This window comes from Citrus clementina, unplaced genomic scaffold (assembly GCF_000493195.1).
Source record: "Citrus clementina cultivar Clemenules unplaced genomic scaffold, Citrus_clementina_v1.0 scaffold_9, whole genome shotgun sequence".
NCBI lineage: Eukaryota > Viridiplantae > Streptophyta > Magnoliopsida > Sapindales > Rutaceae > Citrus > Citrus x clementina.
The window spans coordinates 1,311,606-1,325,811 of NW_006261964.1; the positions used below are offsets into that span (position 1 = coordinate 1,311,606).

At 35.2% G+C, this 14,206-nt stretch overlaps 3 protein-coding genes across 3 annotated transcripts; 1 reads left to right on the forward strand and 2 right to left on the reverse strand.

Moving 5' to 3' along the window:
* Positions 1–1,746: 1,746 nt before the first annotated feature.
* LOC18033228 (hydroxymethylglutaryl-CoA lyase, mitochondrial) lies at positions 1,747–5,849 on the forward strand. The gene is made up of 9 exons (XM_006419414.2): positions 1,747–2,093; positions 2,645–2,827; positions 3,265–3,451; positions 3,590–3,769; positions 4,120–4,200; positions 4,279–4,442; positions 4,626–4,762; positions 5,003–5,118; positions 5,257–5,849. The coding sequence occupies exons 2-9, from the start codon at positions 2,661–2,663 to the stop codon at positions 5,503–5,505; spliced, it is 1,281 nt and encodes a 426-aa protein (XP_006419477.1). The 5' UTR covers positions 1,747–2,093; positions 2,645–2,660; the 3' UTR covers positions 5,506–5,849.
* On the reverse strand, positions 5,786–7,618 carry LOC18033216. The gene is made up of 4 exons (XM_006419417.2): positions 7,393–7,618; positions 6,730–6,800; positions 6,535–6,621; positions 5,786–6,459 (listed from the first exon to the last, which is right to left on the reverse strand). Exons 1-4 carry the CDS (start codon positions 7,478–7,480, stop codon positions 6,193–6,195), a joined length of 513 nt encoding a protein of 170 aa, XP_006419480.1. The 5' UTR covers positions 7,481–7,618; the 3' UTR covers positions 5,786–6,192.
* A 972-nt stretch (positions 7,619–8,590) lies between these two features.
* On the reverse strand, positions 8,591–11,891 carry LOC18033194 (probable polygalacturonase). The gene is made up of 6 exons (XM_006419418.2): positions 11,773–11,891; positions 10,784–11,101; positions 10,539–10,659; positions 10,278–10,452; positions 10,121–10,191; positions 8,591–9,710 (listed from the first exon to the last, which is right to left on the reverse strand). Exons 1-6 carry the CDS (start codon positions 11,782–11,784, stop codon positions 9,037–9,039), a joined length of 1,371 nt encoding a protein of 456 aa, XP_006419481.1. The 5' UTR covers positions 11,785–11,891; the 3' UTR covers positions 8,591–9,036.
* Between the last annotated feature and the right edge of the window lie 2,315 nt (positions 11,892–14,206).

The window sequence follows — 14,206 nt, forward strand, 5'->3', positions numbered from 1 at the left end:
CTCTTGATTTGTTCCGACTTAATTATTGTATTGTAAAGGGAATAGTCTACATTTATAAAGTGCCCACACCACCATTGAAAAAGTTAATTTTGAATCTAAATTCAATTTTATTTGTAACAATTTTGTATTAAACTATTAATTTGTTCATGATAGTTTGTAAAAGAAGTTTGTATCCCTTATATGTTGCGTTACTTACTAATTTAATGTATGTGACTTTTGTAATAGATATTAATATAAGATATATTTCAAACTTTATTTTTATTTGAATTTATTATTTTAATATGATTAACTCAAAATCGAAAATAAAAAAATTATTAGTTATTCGGAGGTCGAGAACCCTCGGAGATCCCCTGTTATTATTCAGAGAGGGAATAATGATTCTCTCAAGTAATTTTGACGGGAATAGAGAGGGGACGGAGACATATATAAAATATCGAAAAAGAGACAAAGACATACATAAAATATCAGAGATGATTACAGAAAGATTTATCTCCTCTCCTCCCCTCCCCTCTCTATTGCCATCCCTCCCCACCACTTGACCAAATGCGAAATGGACTCAGCACCTTTCTAGAAAATTCATGGATGCTAGCCACTGGCCAGTCAACAATATAAATGACGCCCGAAATCGACAAATTTAATGCGACAACCCTTTAAATCATATTCATTGAAACGCGGAGCATATGTTTCAATGGAGTCGGTATTCTTGTACCTGCCCATTAAAAATATTATTTCTTTCACTGTTATATATTTTTATTATAAATACAATAATTTTTTAATCTTGTTTTAAAAATAAAAAAGAGGTACAGTATCTTAATATTTGAGTCCTTAAGTTTTTATATATTCTCAAATACAGACATAGCTTGTTAATTTTTTATTAAACAGTATTAATGTATTATCCTCACTGAAATGGCCAATTTACGATTTAGTTTTTCATCATATTATTCTAACACTAAGGAAATTTTTGTCACTTCAATAGGGGTTAGAGAATTGAACAACTTATTAATACATTGGTAAGCCATTTGTTTTACTTTTGTGCAAAGTAATTTGAATCGCCTTCTGTACATGCACAGATTTTTTTTTCAAATATTTAGTAATATATCCAACTCATTCTAAACACATATATTTTTGGACTTATTACAATTATTATAATTAAAGAAAAAAATTAGTTCCTAGACACTCGGAATTTGCATCACATATTTTAGTGTTTTGGATTTTTTTTTTTTATATTTCAGATTTCCAATGAGGGAAATAGTTTTAATTTTAAAAAAAGAACAATTTTAATTAAAAAGGAAAGTTTTTAACTACCCCAAACGAATTAACATTGTACACAGCGTTCCCAAAAAATTTGACTCATTGCACCGCATCCCTAATTTCGTTAATTTTTCAGTTATTTTTAATAGTTCTGTCTTACTTTTGATTAAATGACAAAAAATGCCCCTCTATATGAAAAAAACAAAACTTTAAGTTCATTTAATTTTTTTAAAGGTTTGTTTAATTGCAATAAAAAAATTTTTTTACATGTACATTATCACTACTATTATTTTTCTTTTAATTTTTTAAAGACTTTTATTTCAATTGCAATAAAGATAATTTTCATTAAAATTAATTTAATTATCAAATTTTTAATTTTACCCCTCCATAATTAAACTTAACTAAAAAAATAACGAAATTAAGAACACGGTCCAATGAGTCAATTTTATTAGGTGTGGGATGTAAAATATCAAAGGTTAAAAATTTCCAAAAAAAAAAATGAAAGAAAGGAAAGAAAGTGACCAAACTTCTAACTGAAAACTACCTACCTACCACCACCGTTCTTTCCTGCATCTCTTCAATGCTGGCTGGCGATTCAATTCATGTCTGTGTGTCTGCTTCAAAAATTATCACAAAAATAAATAATTAAATAAAAATACAAAAAGCGCCTCCTTGTAACTGTAACCTACAAGAAGAGTCCACACCAACGAATCCCATTCCTTTATGTTTCCTCTTCTTCTCCTCCTTCCATCTATCTAATCGTCCAATTTTTTTGTTTTGTTCTTTCAAATTCTAAAGTCTCTTCCTTTTTCTATTCTCAGAAACCCTAATTTTGACTTCAGGTCTGTTCTCTCTCTCCTCTTTTTTAATTTATCATTATTTTTTAATTCTCATTTTTTATTGACTCGCTCTGTTCGGTTACCGAGAAACTGAAACAAATTGAAATGAAATTAGACCCGCTTAATTAGCTCAACTATTTTTTTCTTTTTTCTTTTTTATAAATTTACAAAAGAAACAGTATTTCTCTTTTGATTGGTTTTCTCATCAACCAAACCGAGGTTTTGAAGGTGGTTTTTGTTGTTTTAAGCTTCAATTTCTTTTGAATTCTTTAGTTCATTATAATTTCAGTTCGTAGTACATCTTCTTAGACATTGATCAGATGCGCTCTTTTTGTAATCTTGTTAAAATATTTCGTTGGATTATGCAAATGCATCGGGAAGAATTGCTGTTCTGACACGTTGTTTAATTCAATTTCTTTCATATTGTTTTATTGGATCATTTGCTTATTTGAATCGATGCTGGTGTGATTCAAGATGTCAACTTCTATAATATTAGCTTTTAGGCATTGGCTACTCCCTCGTTGCTGATACTTGAGTTTTGTTTGAAACTGCAGCGTATCTTTCACCATCATGTCAAGCTTGGAGGAGCCACTTGGTCTTGACAAGCTGCCAAGCATGAGCACCATTGATAGGATTCAGAGGTTCTCCTCCAATGCTTGCAGGCCTAGTGGGGATGGTATGGGAATGGGGAGCTGCTGGATTGAGGGGAGCAGTTGCAGCACCTCCAACAGTTATGAGTAAGTGTGATATTGCCTCTATTCTTTGCAGTTAGGAGACTGGCTCATTTCGTGTCAATGTAGGTGGGCATCTTAAGAAATGTTATGCGCACACCATAATGCAACGGTTTTTTCTTTTAATATTCTTAGTCAGTATTTGCCCCTTTTTTTGTCTCTAGTTATCTAGTTCTCTAGTAGAATGAAAATGTAGTAGAGTAATTTGACAGCCATTACTGGATGATTCTTTTGGTATATACGTTCATTGATGTCTCTTGAAATTTATTTGAAGATCGTGAAGACTTTTTAAAACTATTGGCGAAATTTTTCTACTTGCTCAAGCTCCTTATTTGCTTCTTGCGTCTCTGATATCACCGGGGATTGATGTATTTCTTGCCTATTATCATCATTTTATCAAAAGGATTCGTCTGTGATAAATTGACACTTCTGTTGACATGCAGTGAAGAGTATGACGAATATACAAGAGAGGCATTCCCATGGAGAAGACATACAAGGGACATGTCTCATGGTGACTCCTTCAGTCGTAGAACTGTAAGCTTAGGAAGAAACCACAAGATGTTTGGAAGTGCTTGTGATATATATAGTTCCAATTGCAATGACAAAGACATACGAGATATAACAAATAAGGTGATTTACTAATTGTCATAAAATTGTTATTTCTTTTCTTTCTTTGGAGTTTTAGGAGGGTTGTGAAAATGTTCATCTAGCAAGGCTCTCTCTGAGCTAAATACTGATATATGTATGTATATATTTTGGGTGATGTAGTTTTTGAAAGGTATACCAAGGTCTGTGAAGATAGTAGAAGTTGGTCCGAGAGATGGATTGCAAAATGAGAAGAATACTGTACCCACAGGTGTAAAGGTGGAACTGATTCGCAGATTAGTATCGTCTGGGTTACCTGTTGTTGAGGCTACAAGTTTTGTCTCTCCAAAATGGGTTCCTCAGGTAAATTCTCGCTTCACATTATTGGGTTGATATTGTCACTTTCACTTTTTTATTTTCTTTTCTTCTCCGTTAATCGGTACAAACAAGTCATATTTTGCATGTTGATAAAGATTATGTTTACCAGTTAACAAATTAACTTTGATATCTTTTGAAAAACTCTCTTTCAGAGTGGCATTTGCTTAGACACTCTTCCACATGTATTGGTGTTTTATATATTAGTACTTTGTTGTAGTTTATTGCATGAAAGTATGAAACTCACTGCTTTATTACACGTTTTTCTTGTTTGATGAAAGTAAGAGTTCCAGTTAGGGTCCACATGACTTACATGGATCAAGTTTCCCTTTCTGTAGCTAGCAGATGCAAGGGATGTAATGGAGGCCGTCCGTGATTTGGAGGGAGCTAGATTGCCAGTTCTCACACCTAATTTAAAGGTCATTCTACAGAGATCCATATTATTTCAACAGTGTCATGCCAGTGTGATCAGTTCTAACTTGCGGGTCTACCTGTAGGGGTTTGAAGCTGCCATTGCAGCTGGTGCTAAGGAAGTTGCCATCTTTGCATCAGCTTCCGAGGCTTTTTCGAAGTCAAACATCAATTGTAGCATTGAGGAGAGTCTTGTTCGTTATCGCGCTGTCGCTCGTGCTGCTAAAGATCTGTCAATCCCTGTTCGTGGGTATGTCCTCTCCCCCTCTATTTTCCCCTTTCTGGGTTATTCTTCATACTTAAATGAACCCTTTTTGTCATTTCCAATGTATCTTCTGGTCTCATTCTTGTATGAATGCTTTTCTATTATACAAAATCCATATGCCTTATAAGTTTTACTGGGACTTATATAATGAATGTCGTTGATTTTTAGATATGTATCATGTGTTGTTGGCTGTCCGGTGGAAGGAGCAATTCCTCCATCCAAAGTGGCATATGTGGCAAAAGAACTTCATGATATGGGTTGCTTTGAAATTTCTCTGGGGGATACAATTGGAGTTGGTACACCAGGTAATCTTCTAACTGCATTTTGTTTTCCTTGGCACAAATATGTTTGAATTGAATGAGGTGCAGCCAATTTGGAGTTGGTAAAAATATGCTGAAAAACTCTTTTTGGGTTTTAGCTCTTTTTCTTTTGCACTGGGGAGTGCATATTTACCAGCCTATATATCATATATATTTTTTCAAGTTGAATGGGTTCCCAAATTACATGCTTTTTCCTAAGTTTATTTTTCTTCTTTTCTATCTCAGGTACTGTTGTACCCATGCTTGAAGCTGTAATGGCTGTTGTTCCTGTTGAGAAGCTGGCCGTTCACTTTCATGACACTTATGGGCAATCTCTTCCAAACATTTTAATATCCCTCCAAGTAAGCCCAATGCATGCCAAACCTTGTTTTACATTTGCTTATCTTTAATAATCAGCACTTACTGAGCCTAATATATCAGTTTCAGACTTAAGAATTCATCGTGTGCACAAAATGTTAGTTTCTAATTTGTTCCTGCAGATGGGGATAAGCACAGTGGATTGCTCTGTTGCCGGGTTAGGTGGGTGTCCTTATGCTAAAGGTGCTTCCGGGAATGTTGCTACTGAAGATGTTGTGTATATGCTGAGCGGACTTGGTGTGGAAACCAATGTGGATCTGAGGAAGCTAATGTTGGCTGGGGATTTCATCAACAAGCATTTGGGTCGTCCATCTGGTTCAAAGACTGCCATTGCGTTGAACCGGATAGCAGCTGATGCCTCCAAGATATAATATGCTGGTGGCAAATATACTTACATTTCCCGTAAGAGTTCCAAGCAAGGGAAACGAGGATTTCATTCTTACATATAATGAATAAAAGGAGCCATGAATCCGCTATTTGTCTGAGTTAGGAATGAAGAATTTCGTGTAGCGACCCTACTCATTATAGAGACAATTAACAACTACACATTGATCTCGGTAGTTTCGCCAGCCAACAAAATTTAAAAAACCTAAAGGAGCATAAGTCATATAATCTGTCGAACATCGCTCTTGTCAAGATTGTATATTTGTATGTTCTTTTTCAACCTACTCAAGTCTAAACCGTTGGGACCCCCTCGGAGGCAGAATACCGTCCATTGTAGTGAACAGGAAGTACATCATCTTGTGATGTGTATTTCTTACACACAAATAGATTATTCATTCCAACTCCAAAGCAAATGAATCTCTTCACAATTGGGATCAAATAAAGTGTCTTTGTAAACTTCCAATTGCACTTATGTAACAGAAGGAGATTTATGGTTCATCACGGTATGCTTTATCAGCTTAATTAGATGTCAAAGCAATAAAAATGGAAACATTAATCAATACAGCTAACAAAATTGAAACCATACATCAAAATTTCAAACTCAGTGGAACTACAATCAAATCTGATTATGGGGCCAGATCTCCTATGGTGAATGCCCTATGAGTTAGATGTGCCTAATGGCGCTTCTTTTTACCGCCTTTATTCTTGCCATGGTTCTTTTGCTTTCCTTTCTTTCCCCCTTTATTACCACCCTTACCACCCATGTGTTTACTAGATTCAGTATCTCTTGATGGCCCCGGACGTAACAGATGCTTCACATCAAGTACACCATTTCTAAAATGACCTTCGCTTGACTTCAGCACCCTATCTTCAGGCTTGCGTCTCTCGGTTGCTCTTTTAGGGCCAGCAAACTTCGCCCCAAATCGTCCAAGAATTGCCCTCTATAAGATAAAAGTTATCAGTGAAGTCCCGCCTGTCTTGCAACGAATGATTATAAAAGCGAAGAAATCAATCACCTCTTCTTGCATTTTCTGTTCTCTTTCCTTTTGTCTCTTCATGGGCACTCGAGCTACACTTAGTGGTAGTCTCTGCTTCTTAGAAGCCTGTTAACAGGAAAAGCATGAATGAATATTAAACAAAGATATTTTTGTAGCCTTAGGAACATAAAATATTTAAGTGCCTTCATGGAGGCATGCATTTTGAGTTCATACCTTTCCACCTAAAGAAACAACCCTTTTGTTCTCTAGCTCCTTCCTCTCTTTCCATGACATATGCGAGGAACCTAAAATGGCAGAACATCTAAGTGAACCAAAAACTACGACATTTGAGGAAAATTCTGTTACATCACAAGCAAATAATAACAATATATACTAAAGCAACAACAGAAGGTCACAAAATGTCCAGACAATGAGATTGGATTCAATAGAAACATATAGGCGTTAAGTTCAATTAAACAACTTCAAGTTTAATCATCTGGGTTTTGGTATGCTTAACACATTGTTTATATGTCTACACACACACCAACCCTTAACTAGCCTATGTGGGAAACAATACAGCTACAAGTAGTCAAGTACAGGTAGTGGTGAAAATTTTGGAGCTGAAAATCGGAAAAGATTTTATGAACAAAGCCATCTAGCAGAAGTATACCTCAATTTCCTAGACAAAAAAATTTCGGCCTTTGAGACCTAATCACTATAATCCCAATCTCTGAGTCTCCCAAATCCCAAATTCAATTATAATTTTTTTTTAAAAAAAAAAAAAACTTACATGCTGTTTTACTTCATACGGTTGTCTATTATACGATTCAAACTCTTAAAGACTGAATATTTACGGTCTCAGCATACAAATTTACTAACGATTAAAGAAAAAAATACCAAGAAATTCGATGTCTTTCATAATCTTCCTGAAGTCCATCTCTTCATCCTTCGTCTCCATATCTCTTCTTTGCTTATTTTTGTGCATTTTCTCTTTTCCCGCTTCTGACGCCCAATTGCTTTGCAGTTGCACAACCCTGCTTTAATTATTTGTAAAACCCTAAACCAATTGAAACTTGAAACCGCCTGCAGCAGAAGAACCGAAGGAGAGAAAGGCTAAGCTACTTTTGCGCATATGGCCTACTGAGTACTCGTTTTCAAATAACTAGCACTTTTTTAATAAACGTTTTGACCAAAATACCCTTAAAACAGAATAAAATCCCATTGCGGAACCTCCTCTTTTTATTTCGTTTAACGAGATATGAATTACATACAAATCATCTTATTTCTTCTCTTTATTTCAAAGAGGTATGGAAGTATTTTCTTGAGGCAATGTACAAAACCGTTCATGAATTAGAACCTTCTCTTGATTTAGTTTATAATTAAGATATATGATGCGTTTGGAAATGAGGTTGGGCAGCCGTAGCTTTTAATCTACATCACTGAAGTGTTTGGTAAACACTAGCTACTGTATCTTGTAAGTTATGTTAATATGATTTTTCACTTGTATAATAGAAAATTTATTATATCTTTAATAATTTTATTAAAATTATTATTTAAAATTTATATTTACTACATATTATTAATTTTTATTTCATAGTCACATTTTTTTTTTCATAACTATAACTTAAAAGTTACATCACCTCAATTTCAAACACACCCATAATTTCGTACTCTTATTCTTGATTTTCAGCCATATAACTTGACTTTTTAATTTTAATTTTTTTTACCTCAAAAATCACTTGAGTAATAACCAAATTCCTTTTTCAACATTATGATTGCATTTTCTTAAAGTCGTTTACTGATATGATTAGTTATAATATTAAATTGGAGTTAGCGGTTCGTAAATCAAGTATAAATTGACGGGCGCTGATTGGGAGAAGCTAATCAGCTCAGAGTTCACCATACCACCACTCCATACTCCATATCATCTTATGAACATTTTATCTTTTATGTTCCAACAAGCAGGTATAATCTGAGGATCAAAACCACGACCCGTAATGCAAAGATTTTGAGAGCCAAGATGTGATACAAAAAATGAAAGCACCTCTAGAATCTCTTATTCAAATGAAATGAACTAGAATCTCTTATTCAAATGAAATGAAGTTTTGTTTTGATTTTCATATCTACCATTTCACCCCAACTTGTCATCAATCCACATCAAATAAAAGATTTTACAATGAAATTACACTGCACCAGACCGCCCTATGAACAAAGAAAGATCTCCAGTTTAGAAATGTCACAACCAAAATGAAAATAAATAAATAAAAAAAATCCCACGTCCCCTTTCTGGATTGTGCCACCGCTAACAAAAATTTCCTTACACATGAATGAAGAAATGAAGCTGTACATATAAATATAATCTGCAGAGATTGGAACATATGAAAATGCAATATTGGACGGTGATGAAGAAACAAATATTCCAGACATGCTGTCTTATTGGAAAGAATCTGATCTAGTTTTTGAGATGGTAAATGGTAGAAGAATTTGACCTTTCCGAGTGGGATTTTTCTTTTTTGGTTCGAAGGGATGGTAATAATGTTATCACAAGAATGAGGCTCTACCATAATACCTGATGAGGGAAAAGCAAGTTGAAGAAGAATTCGAGGATGAGTTTTCAAGCTCCGGGCATGGTTCCGGGAACACAGACTCTGAGGATCCATGAATATTTGAACACTCCCAAGAATTGTATGAGCCAGGATTGATCAATAGGGAAATATTTGATAGGCATATATTGGCGAAGGGAGCTTCTTGAATTCCTGTGAAGTTTCCCGCTATAGTAATGTTGGTGCCAATGATGTCTTTGAAAGTGATTTGATCTATAGCTGGGAGTGCATCAGGGTCAAAGTCGTCATCGGGGTGGGACCCACAATTGCCACAGGCACCAAATGCCACATTGATGTTATATAACTCAGCATCTGATATGACTATTTGTTTGATATAACCACCTCTGCCCTTAGTTGTTCTAAACTCAATACCATTTAATGAGTCGTATAGATGAATCTTCTCCACTTGCACATTAGATATGCCACCAGACATTTCGCTACCAAAGGCAACTGAAGAACCGGAAGATGATTGAAGAAGGACCCGTCTGATGTGTACATCTGTGGTTGGTCTGCCATAAGCAATGCCGTATTCGTCCCAACCACTCTTTAGAGAAATAGCATCATGCCCCATGGCGATGATGCAGTCCTCGATGCAGACATTATCTGAAGAATCTGAAAACACAATGAGAAAACATGAGACAGCAAAATCCTGCCACATAATTATTTCCTTACAAGTTTGATACACCAGGAAGGTATAAACAAGTTGAAAGATATGGCTATCCAGTTTGGTTATAATAAATGCAAACCGTAATCTAATTTGATCCTTAGCATAAATGTTAACATCAACATTCACTCAATTCAACATATGTGAGTGAAGCCTGCCTGTATATAGTGTATATGGTTATGCCATATACACTAGCGACAGTAACCCACTTTATTGCCAGATTTCTACTGTATTGCACTAAACCACCACAAAACGTATAGAGGTTATAATTTCAAAGTTAACAGAAAGGCACAAAATGATTAGCAGAATATATTATAGATGGATAACAGCTTAAGGAATCTAATCAGTTTTCACAAACCTGGAACTATGCCAACAGTATATGGCGATTCTGGTGGAGCGTGGACTGATATATTTTGAATGTGTACATTGCTGCATCACATACCTCTGATTATTAAGAAATCAGTTTGAAGTTCAAAGCATAGGAATTGGAAACCCCATCATTCTAGTCAACATACCTGCAGTAGACTGGATGTATGTTATATGCTGGGGCGTTCAAGAATGTAAGATTGGAGACCACTACATTTTCTGATGATATAAATTCGACCAGATGAGGACGGCTGTAATTTAAGGACTGAGAACTGAACCAATCCCACCAAACAGAGCCCTGACCATCAATCGTTCCATTGTCACCTGGCAGAACATAGGATAATTCATAAGAGAAATTCAACTAGGACTGCAATGAATAAAACACCAAACAAAATTAGAGGTAAACATACCTGTTACTACCACATCGCGTAGCATATACCCATTTATCAAACTTTTATATCTTCTTCCAGGAAGTTCAATCCCTCGACCATATGAGGGTAAGGGATCCACAACGTCCCAGTGAGATGGATTCTAAGCAGGGAGGGAAAAGTGTATGAAAATGAAAGGCCAACCAAATAACTCAAGCTTATTTTGTAACAACAGAAGCATTTTACTACACAGAAGTTCATGATGATGCAAAAAAAAAGGAAAGTACCTGAGATCCAAGAATGACAGCACCCTTTTCCAAGAAGAGGGTGAGGTGGCTGGTAAGATTGAAACTTCCAGTGAGCCACTTTCCCGAAGGAACATACAGCTGTGCCCCTCCTTTGTCGGCAAAGGACTTGAGATAAAAAATGGCATTCTGAAAGGCAAGTGTGTTCAACGTTTTCCCATCACCAACAGCACCAAACTCAGTAATTGACACACTATGCGGTCTTGGGTCTAATGTAGGTTGATCATCACATTGTCCATCACTTACTTCTCCATTGATTAAGATAGCACTGCACAATGCCAGCAGCAGAAGCAATGCCACCTGCAACAAAGCAACCAACAAAAAAATAAATAAACCAACAAGGGCAGTCCAATCTCAGCATAATTTCAAACACACACAAACTCCATTAACAAGATTAAGAGGAATTAGCATATGATTGTGTACCAGATAGATCACATAATTGCACAAGACACAAGTTTGACTATACTGTGAAAGCCGAACATTCTACTTTTAGTAAAACGGCAAGAGAGCAAATGGTGAGCGAATCATCGGTTGCTAGAACCAATAAGGCACCAAAACTATAATTTGGTAACTCCAAAAGAAAGCTGGAAACAGCTTCGTGAAAAGTTAAAAGGATAGATTCCAATGAAAGCAAAGCAAAACAAAACTGTTTTCAAAAGCACAGCGAACAAAGAGCAACAAAGAATTCCAGAACGCAAGAATATTAAAACCATTCAAAATCACAAAAGCCAAGAAGAAGAAAAAAAAAAACACACATCATCCCCATCAAGCATCACTTTCATGTGAAACTTAAGATTGAATTTCACTCCATAATAGCAAAATCTAAGAATCCCACATTGGAAAAAAAAAGATTCAAGTTCTGGAAACAACTAAGAACAACGAAATAAAAAAACAATCAAGTTTCCACCAAAGGAACCTGATTTGGCAATTAAAAGCGAAAAAATAGAAATGAAAATGGAAAACGTACTTACTGGCATCTTCATGAGTCGCAAGCTTCAGCAAACAGTGGACGAAAGAGACAAGAAGAGAACAGTGAGAAGCCAAAAACACCAAACTGCAAAAGAGAAAAAGAAAGAAAGAAAGAAGAGGAGGAGGAGGAGGAGGAGGAGGAGCAGGAGAAGAAGAAGAAGACGAAGAGAAGCACCACAAAAACTTAAACAGCTTTTGTGCAAAGAATGTATACCATGAAGCATTAATTATATATGAATGACACCAAAAAAAAAAATAACTAAACCCATAAGTTAATTTTTATTTGACTCTTAAAATAATTATATGGTAAGCAAAATAAATACACACTAATGCACTTACACTGTTGGAAATGACAGCTCCCCATGCAAATCAAACATGGTAAGTGCAAAGAGAGAATAAGGGAATTAATAATTAAAAGAATTAATTGCCACTAAATAATACTAATTGTCAATTTAAAAACAACTTCCCCTTTTTATTTCAATATGATTGTTAACGTCTCTCGCCGACAAATTTGTTTGAAACGGCCCTTCATCAGTGTGTCTGTGGGCTGTCCTTGTACTGTTCATAACATTACTAAAACTTTGAGCAGTTACTTATGTTGAGATTTCATTACTGACCGGACACAAAATAAGCTGAGCAGTGATAACTCGACACGTGGGTGTACCAAAGCTTGGTGAAACAGCGGCTGCCCATTTGGACACGTAGGAGGACTCGGGCGGTGGTGGTATGGAGATTTGGTGGAACCCAGGGTGACTGGGGGGTGAACAAGAATAAAATAAGTGAAGATAGTGCATGGGGTATTGAGACCGCATGTGGGTTGACAGGGAGGAGTAGGGCTTACGGCGGGGCCCACGTCAATCATGGCCAAATTGCTAGCCTGGCATCAATCACTTGACAGAGCATTACACAACAAAGACTCAAAGAAAGGGGATTATAAAAGGAGAAAGAGAAAGAGAGAGGGAGTAGTTCGATTTATTCGGGCATCATTTATTTTATCATATATATATGCTTTGTTTTGTTAATGGAACCCCAAAAAAATTACATGATTTGGTAAGTAATTTCACCTTCAAATGGCGACTAATCGTTGATATTATAACATGGGCAACTCATCCGGAATATGGCAGATTCAATTATGTACCGGCTACATTCAATTATGCAGCGGCTCAATTCAATTATGTAGTGTCGTGTGAATGGTATTGACAGGAAAACCACACCATACGACAATTTTTGCACGCTATTATTGTATGAGCAACTCGTTTATTATATGTGATTTAAGTATGCACAAATAATGCGATTTTGTGACAATGAATGGAGGGGGGAGCCTAAAGTTGAAAATATAAGTAGGCCCTTTACAAAGCCTATCCTTGCTGTTGAAGTTGTAAATTAATTAAAACGCCGTGTAAACAGTCCCTATTGTTGAAGTTTTTAGATCAATTAAACAATAGACAATATTGCACGCTATTAAACTTGTTTAGAATTGAGGTTGGGCAATTGTAACTTAAAAGATACAACATTATTTAAGTGGTTGATAAAAATTATCTGTTATATCTTGAAATGTATGCTAACATGATTTTTTACTTATATAATGAAAAATTTATTATATTTATTATAATTTTATTAAAATATTATGTAAACATTATATTTACTATATACTATATATCAATTTTTATTTTATAATTACAATTTTTTTCTATAATAATTGTAGCTTTTATGTTGCAGCACTTTAATTCTAAATACGACCATAATATGAAAAATGGTTGATGGTTACTCTTGTTTATGATTGGGTTCGCTCACCAAATTTAGACTTGACCAGTGAAATTTCTAGAAGGTGGGTCTATAGGATCTTATAATATAAATGAACTTTTATTTCAATTTCGATTTGCAGCGCTGGAATGGGCATGACCAACGTGCAAATGCAGTGCATGGTTCACGGAATCAAAGCAGCGAAATGCTCTCTCGTGATTGGAATCAAACTTCATGCATTCTCTTGAAAACTATAGCATGCTTTGGTCCGTAGTGGAAACTACAGCTGGTTTAGACCCAAAAATATACTTACCCTTTTTGTATAGAGCCCCGCAGATTTTCAAAACAAATCCGCGACTCTGATTTTATAATTTGAATATGAAATTTGGTTGATTCGATTGTTCCTTTTTGGCCGTAAGTAATGCGCAATATTGATAAGGGAAAAAGGATAGACAGCTAGATTCTTACAATTTTTTATTATTTAAAAAAAAAAGACTTTTATATATTCTTTTGAGAAATATAATAGATGTTTAGACTCCATTCTGTTAGTGAATTTCATTTATCCCCTCTTAAGATTATTTATTATAGTGACAATTAAGATTAATGAATTATAATGTAACAAAATTCATGGACAAAAGGTAGCTCATGTGTCTATTTCTAAAACAGTTTGAGACTTATAAAATAGCGAGGCGG

What these genes read in the sequence shown, in the direction of transcription:
- LOC18033228 (XM_006419414.2), top strand. Translation starts at nt 2,661, where the DNA reads ATGTCAAGCTTGGAGGAGCCACTTGGTCTTGACAAGCTGCCAAGCATG. An exon ending in AGCACCTCCAACAGTTATGA is followed by an intron (nt 2,828 to 3,264) that starts GTAAGTGTGATA and finishes GTTGACATGCAG; the next exon opens with TGAAGAGTATGACGAATATA. An exon ending in AATTGGAGTTGGTACACCAG is followed by an intron (nt 4,763 to 5,002) that starts GTAATCTTCTAA and finishes TTTCTATCTCAG; the next exon opens with GTACTGTTGTACCCATGCTT.
- LOC18033216 (XM_006419417.2), bottom strand. Translation starts at nt 7,480, where the DNA reads ATGCACAAAAATAAGCAAAGAAGAGATATGGAGACGAAGGATGAAGAG. An exon ending in GAAAGACATCGAATTTCTTG is followed by an intron (nt 6,801 to 7,392) that starts GTATTTTTTTCT and finishes CTGCCATTTTAG; the next exon opens with GTTCCTCGCATATGTCATGG. An exon ending in TTGTTTCTTTAGGTGGAAAG is followed by an intron (nt 6,622 to 6,729) that starts GTATGAACTCAA and finishes TCCTGTTAACAG; the next exon opens with GCTTCTAAGAAGCAGAGACT.
- LOC18033194 (XM_006419418.2), bottom strand. An exon ending in CTGTCATTCTTGGATCTCAG is followed by an intron (nt 10,660 to 10,783) that starts GTACTTTCCTTT and finishes CTCCCTGCTTAG; the next exon opens with AATCCATCTCACTGGGACGT. An exon ending in ACGCGATGTGGTAGTAACAG is followed by an intron (nt 10,453 to 10,538) that starts GTATGTTTACCT and finishes ATGTTCTGCCAG; the next exon opens with GTGACAATGGAACGATTGAT.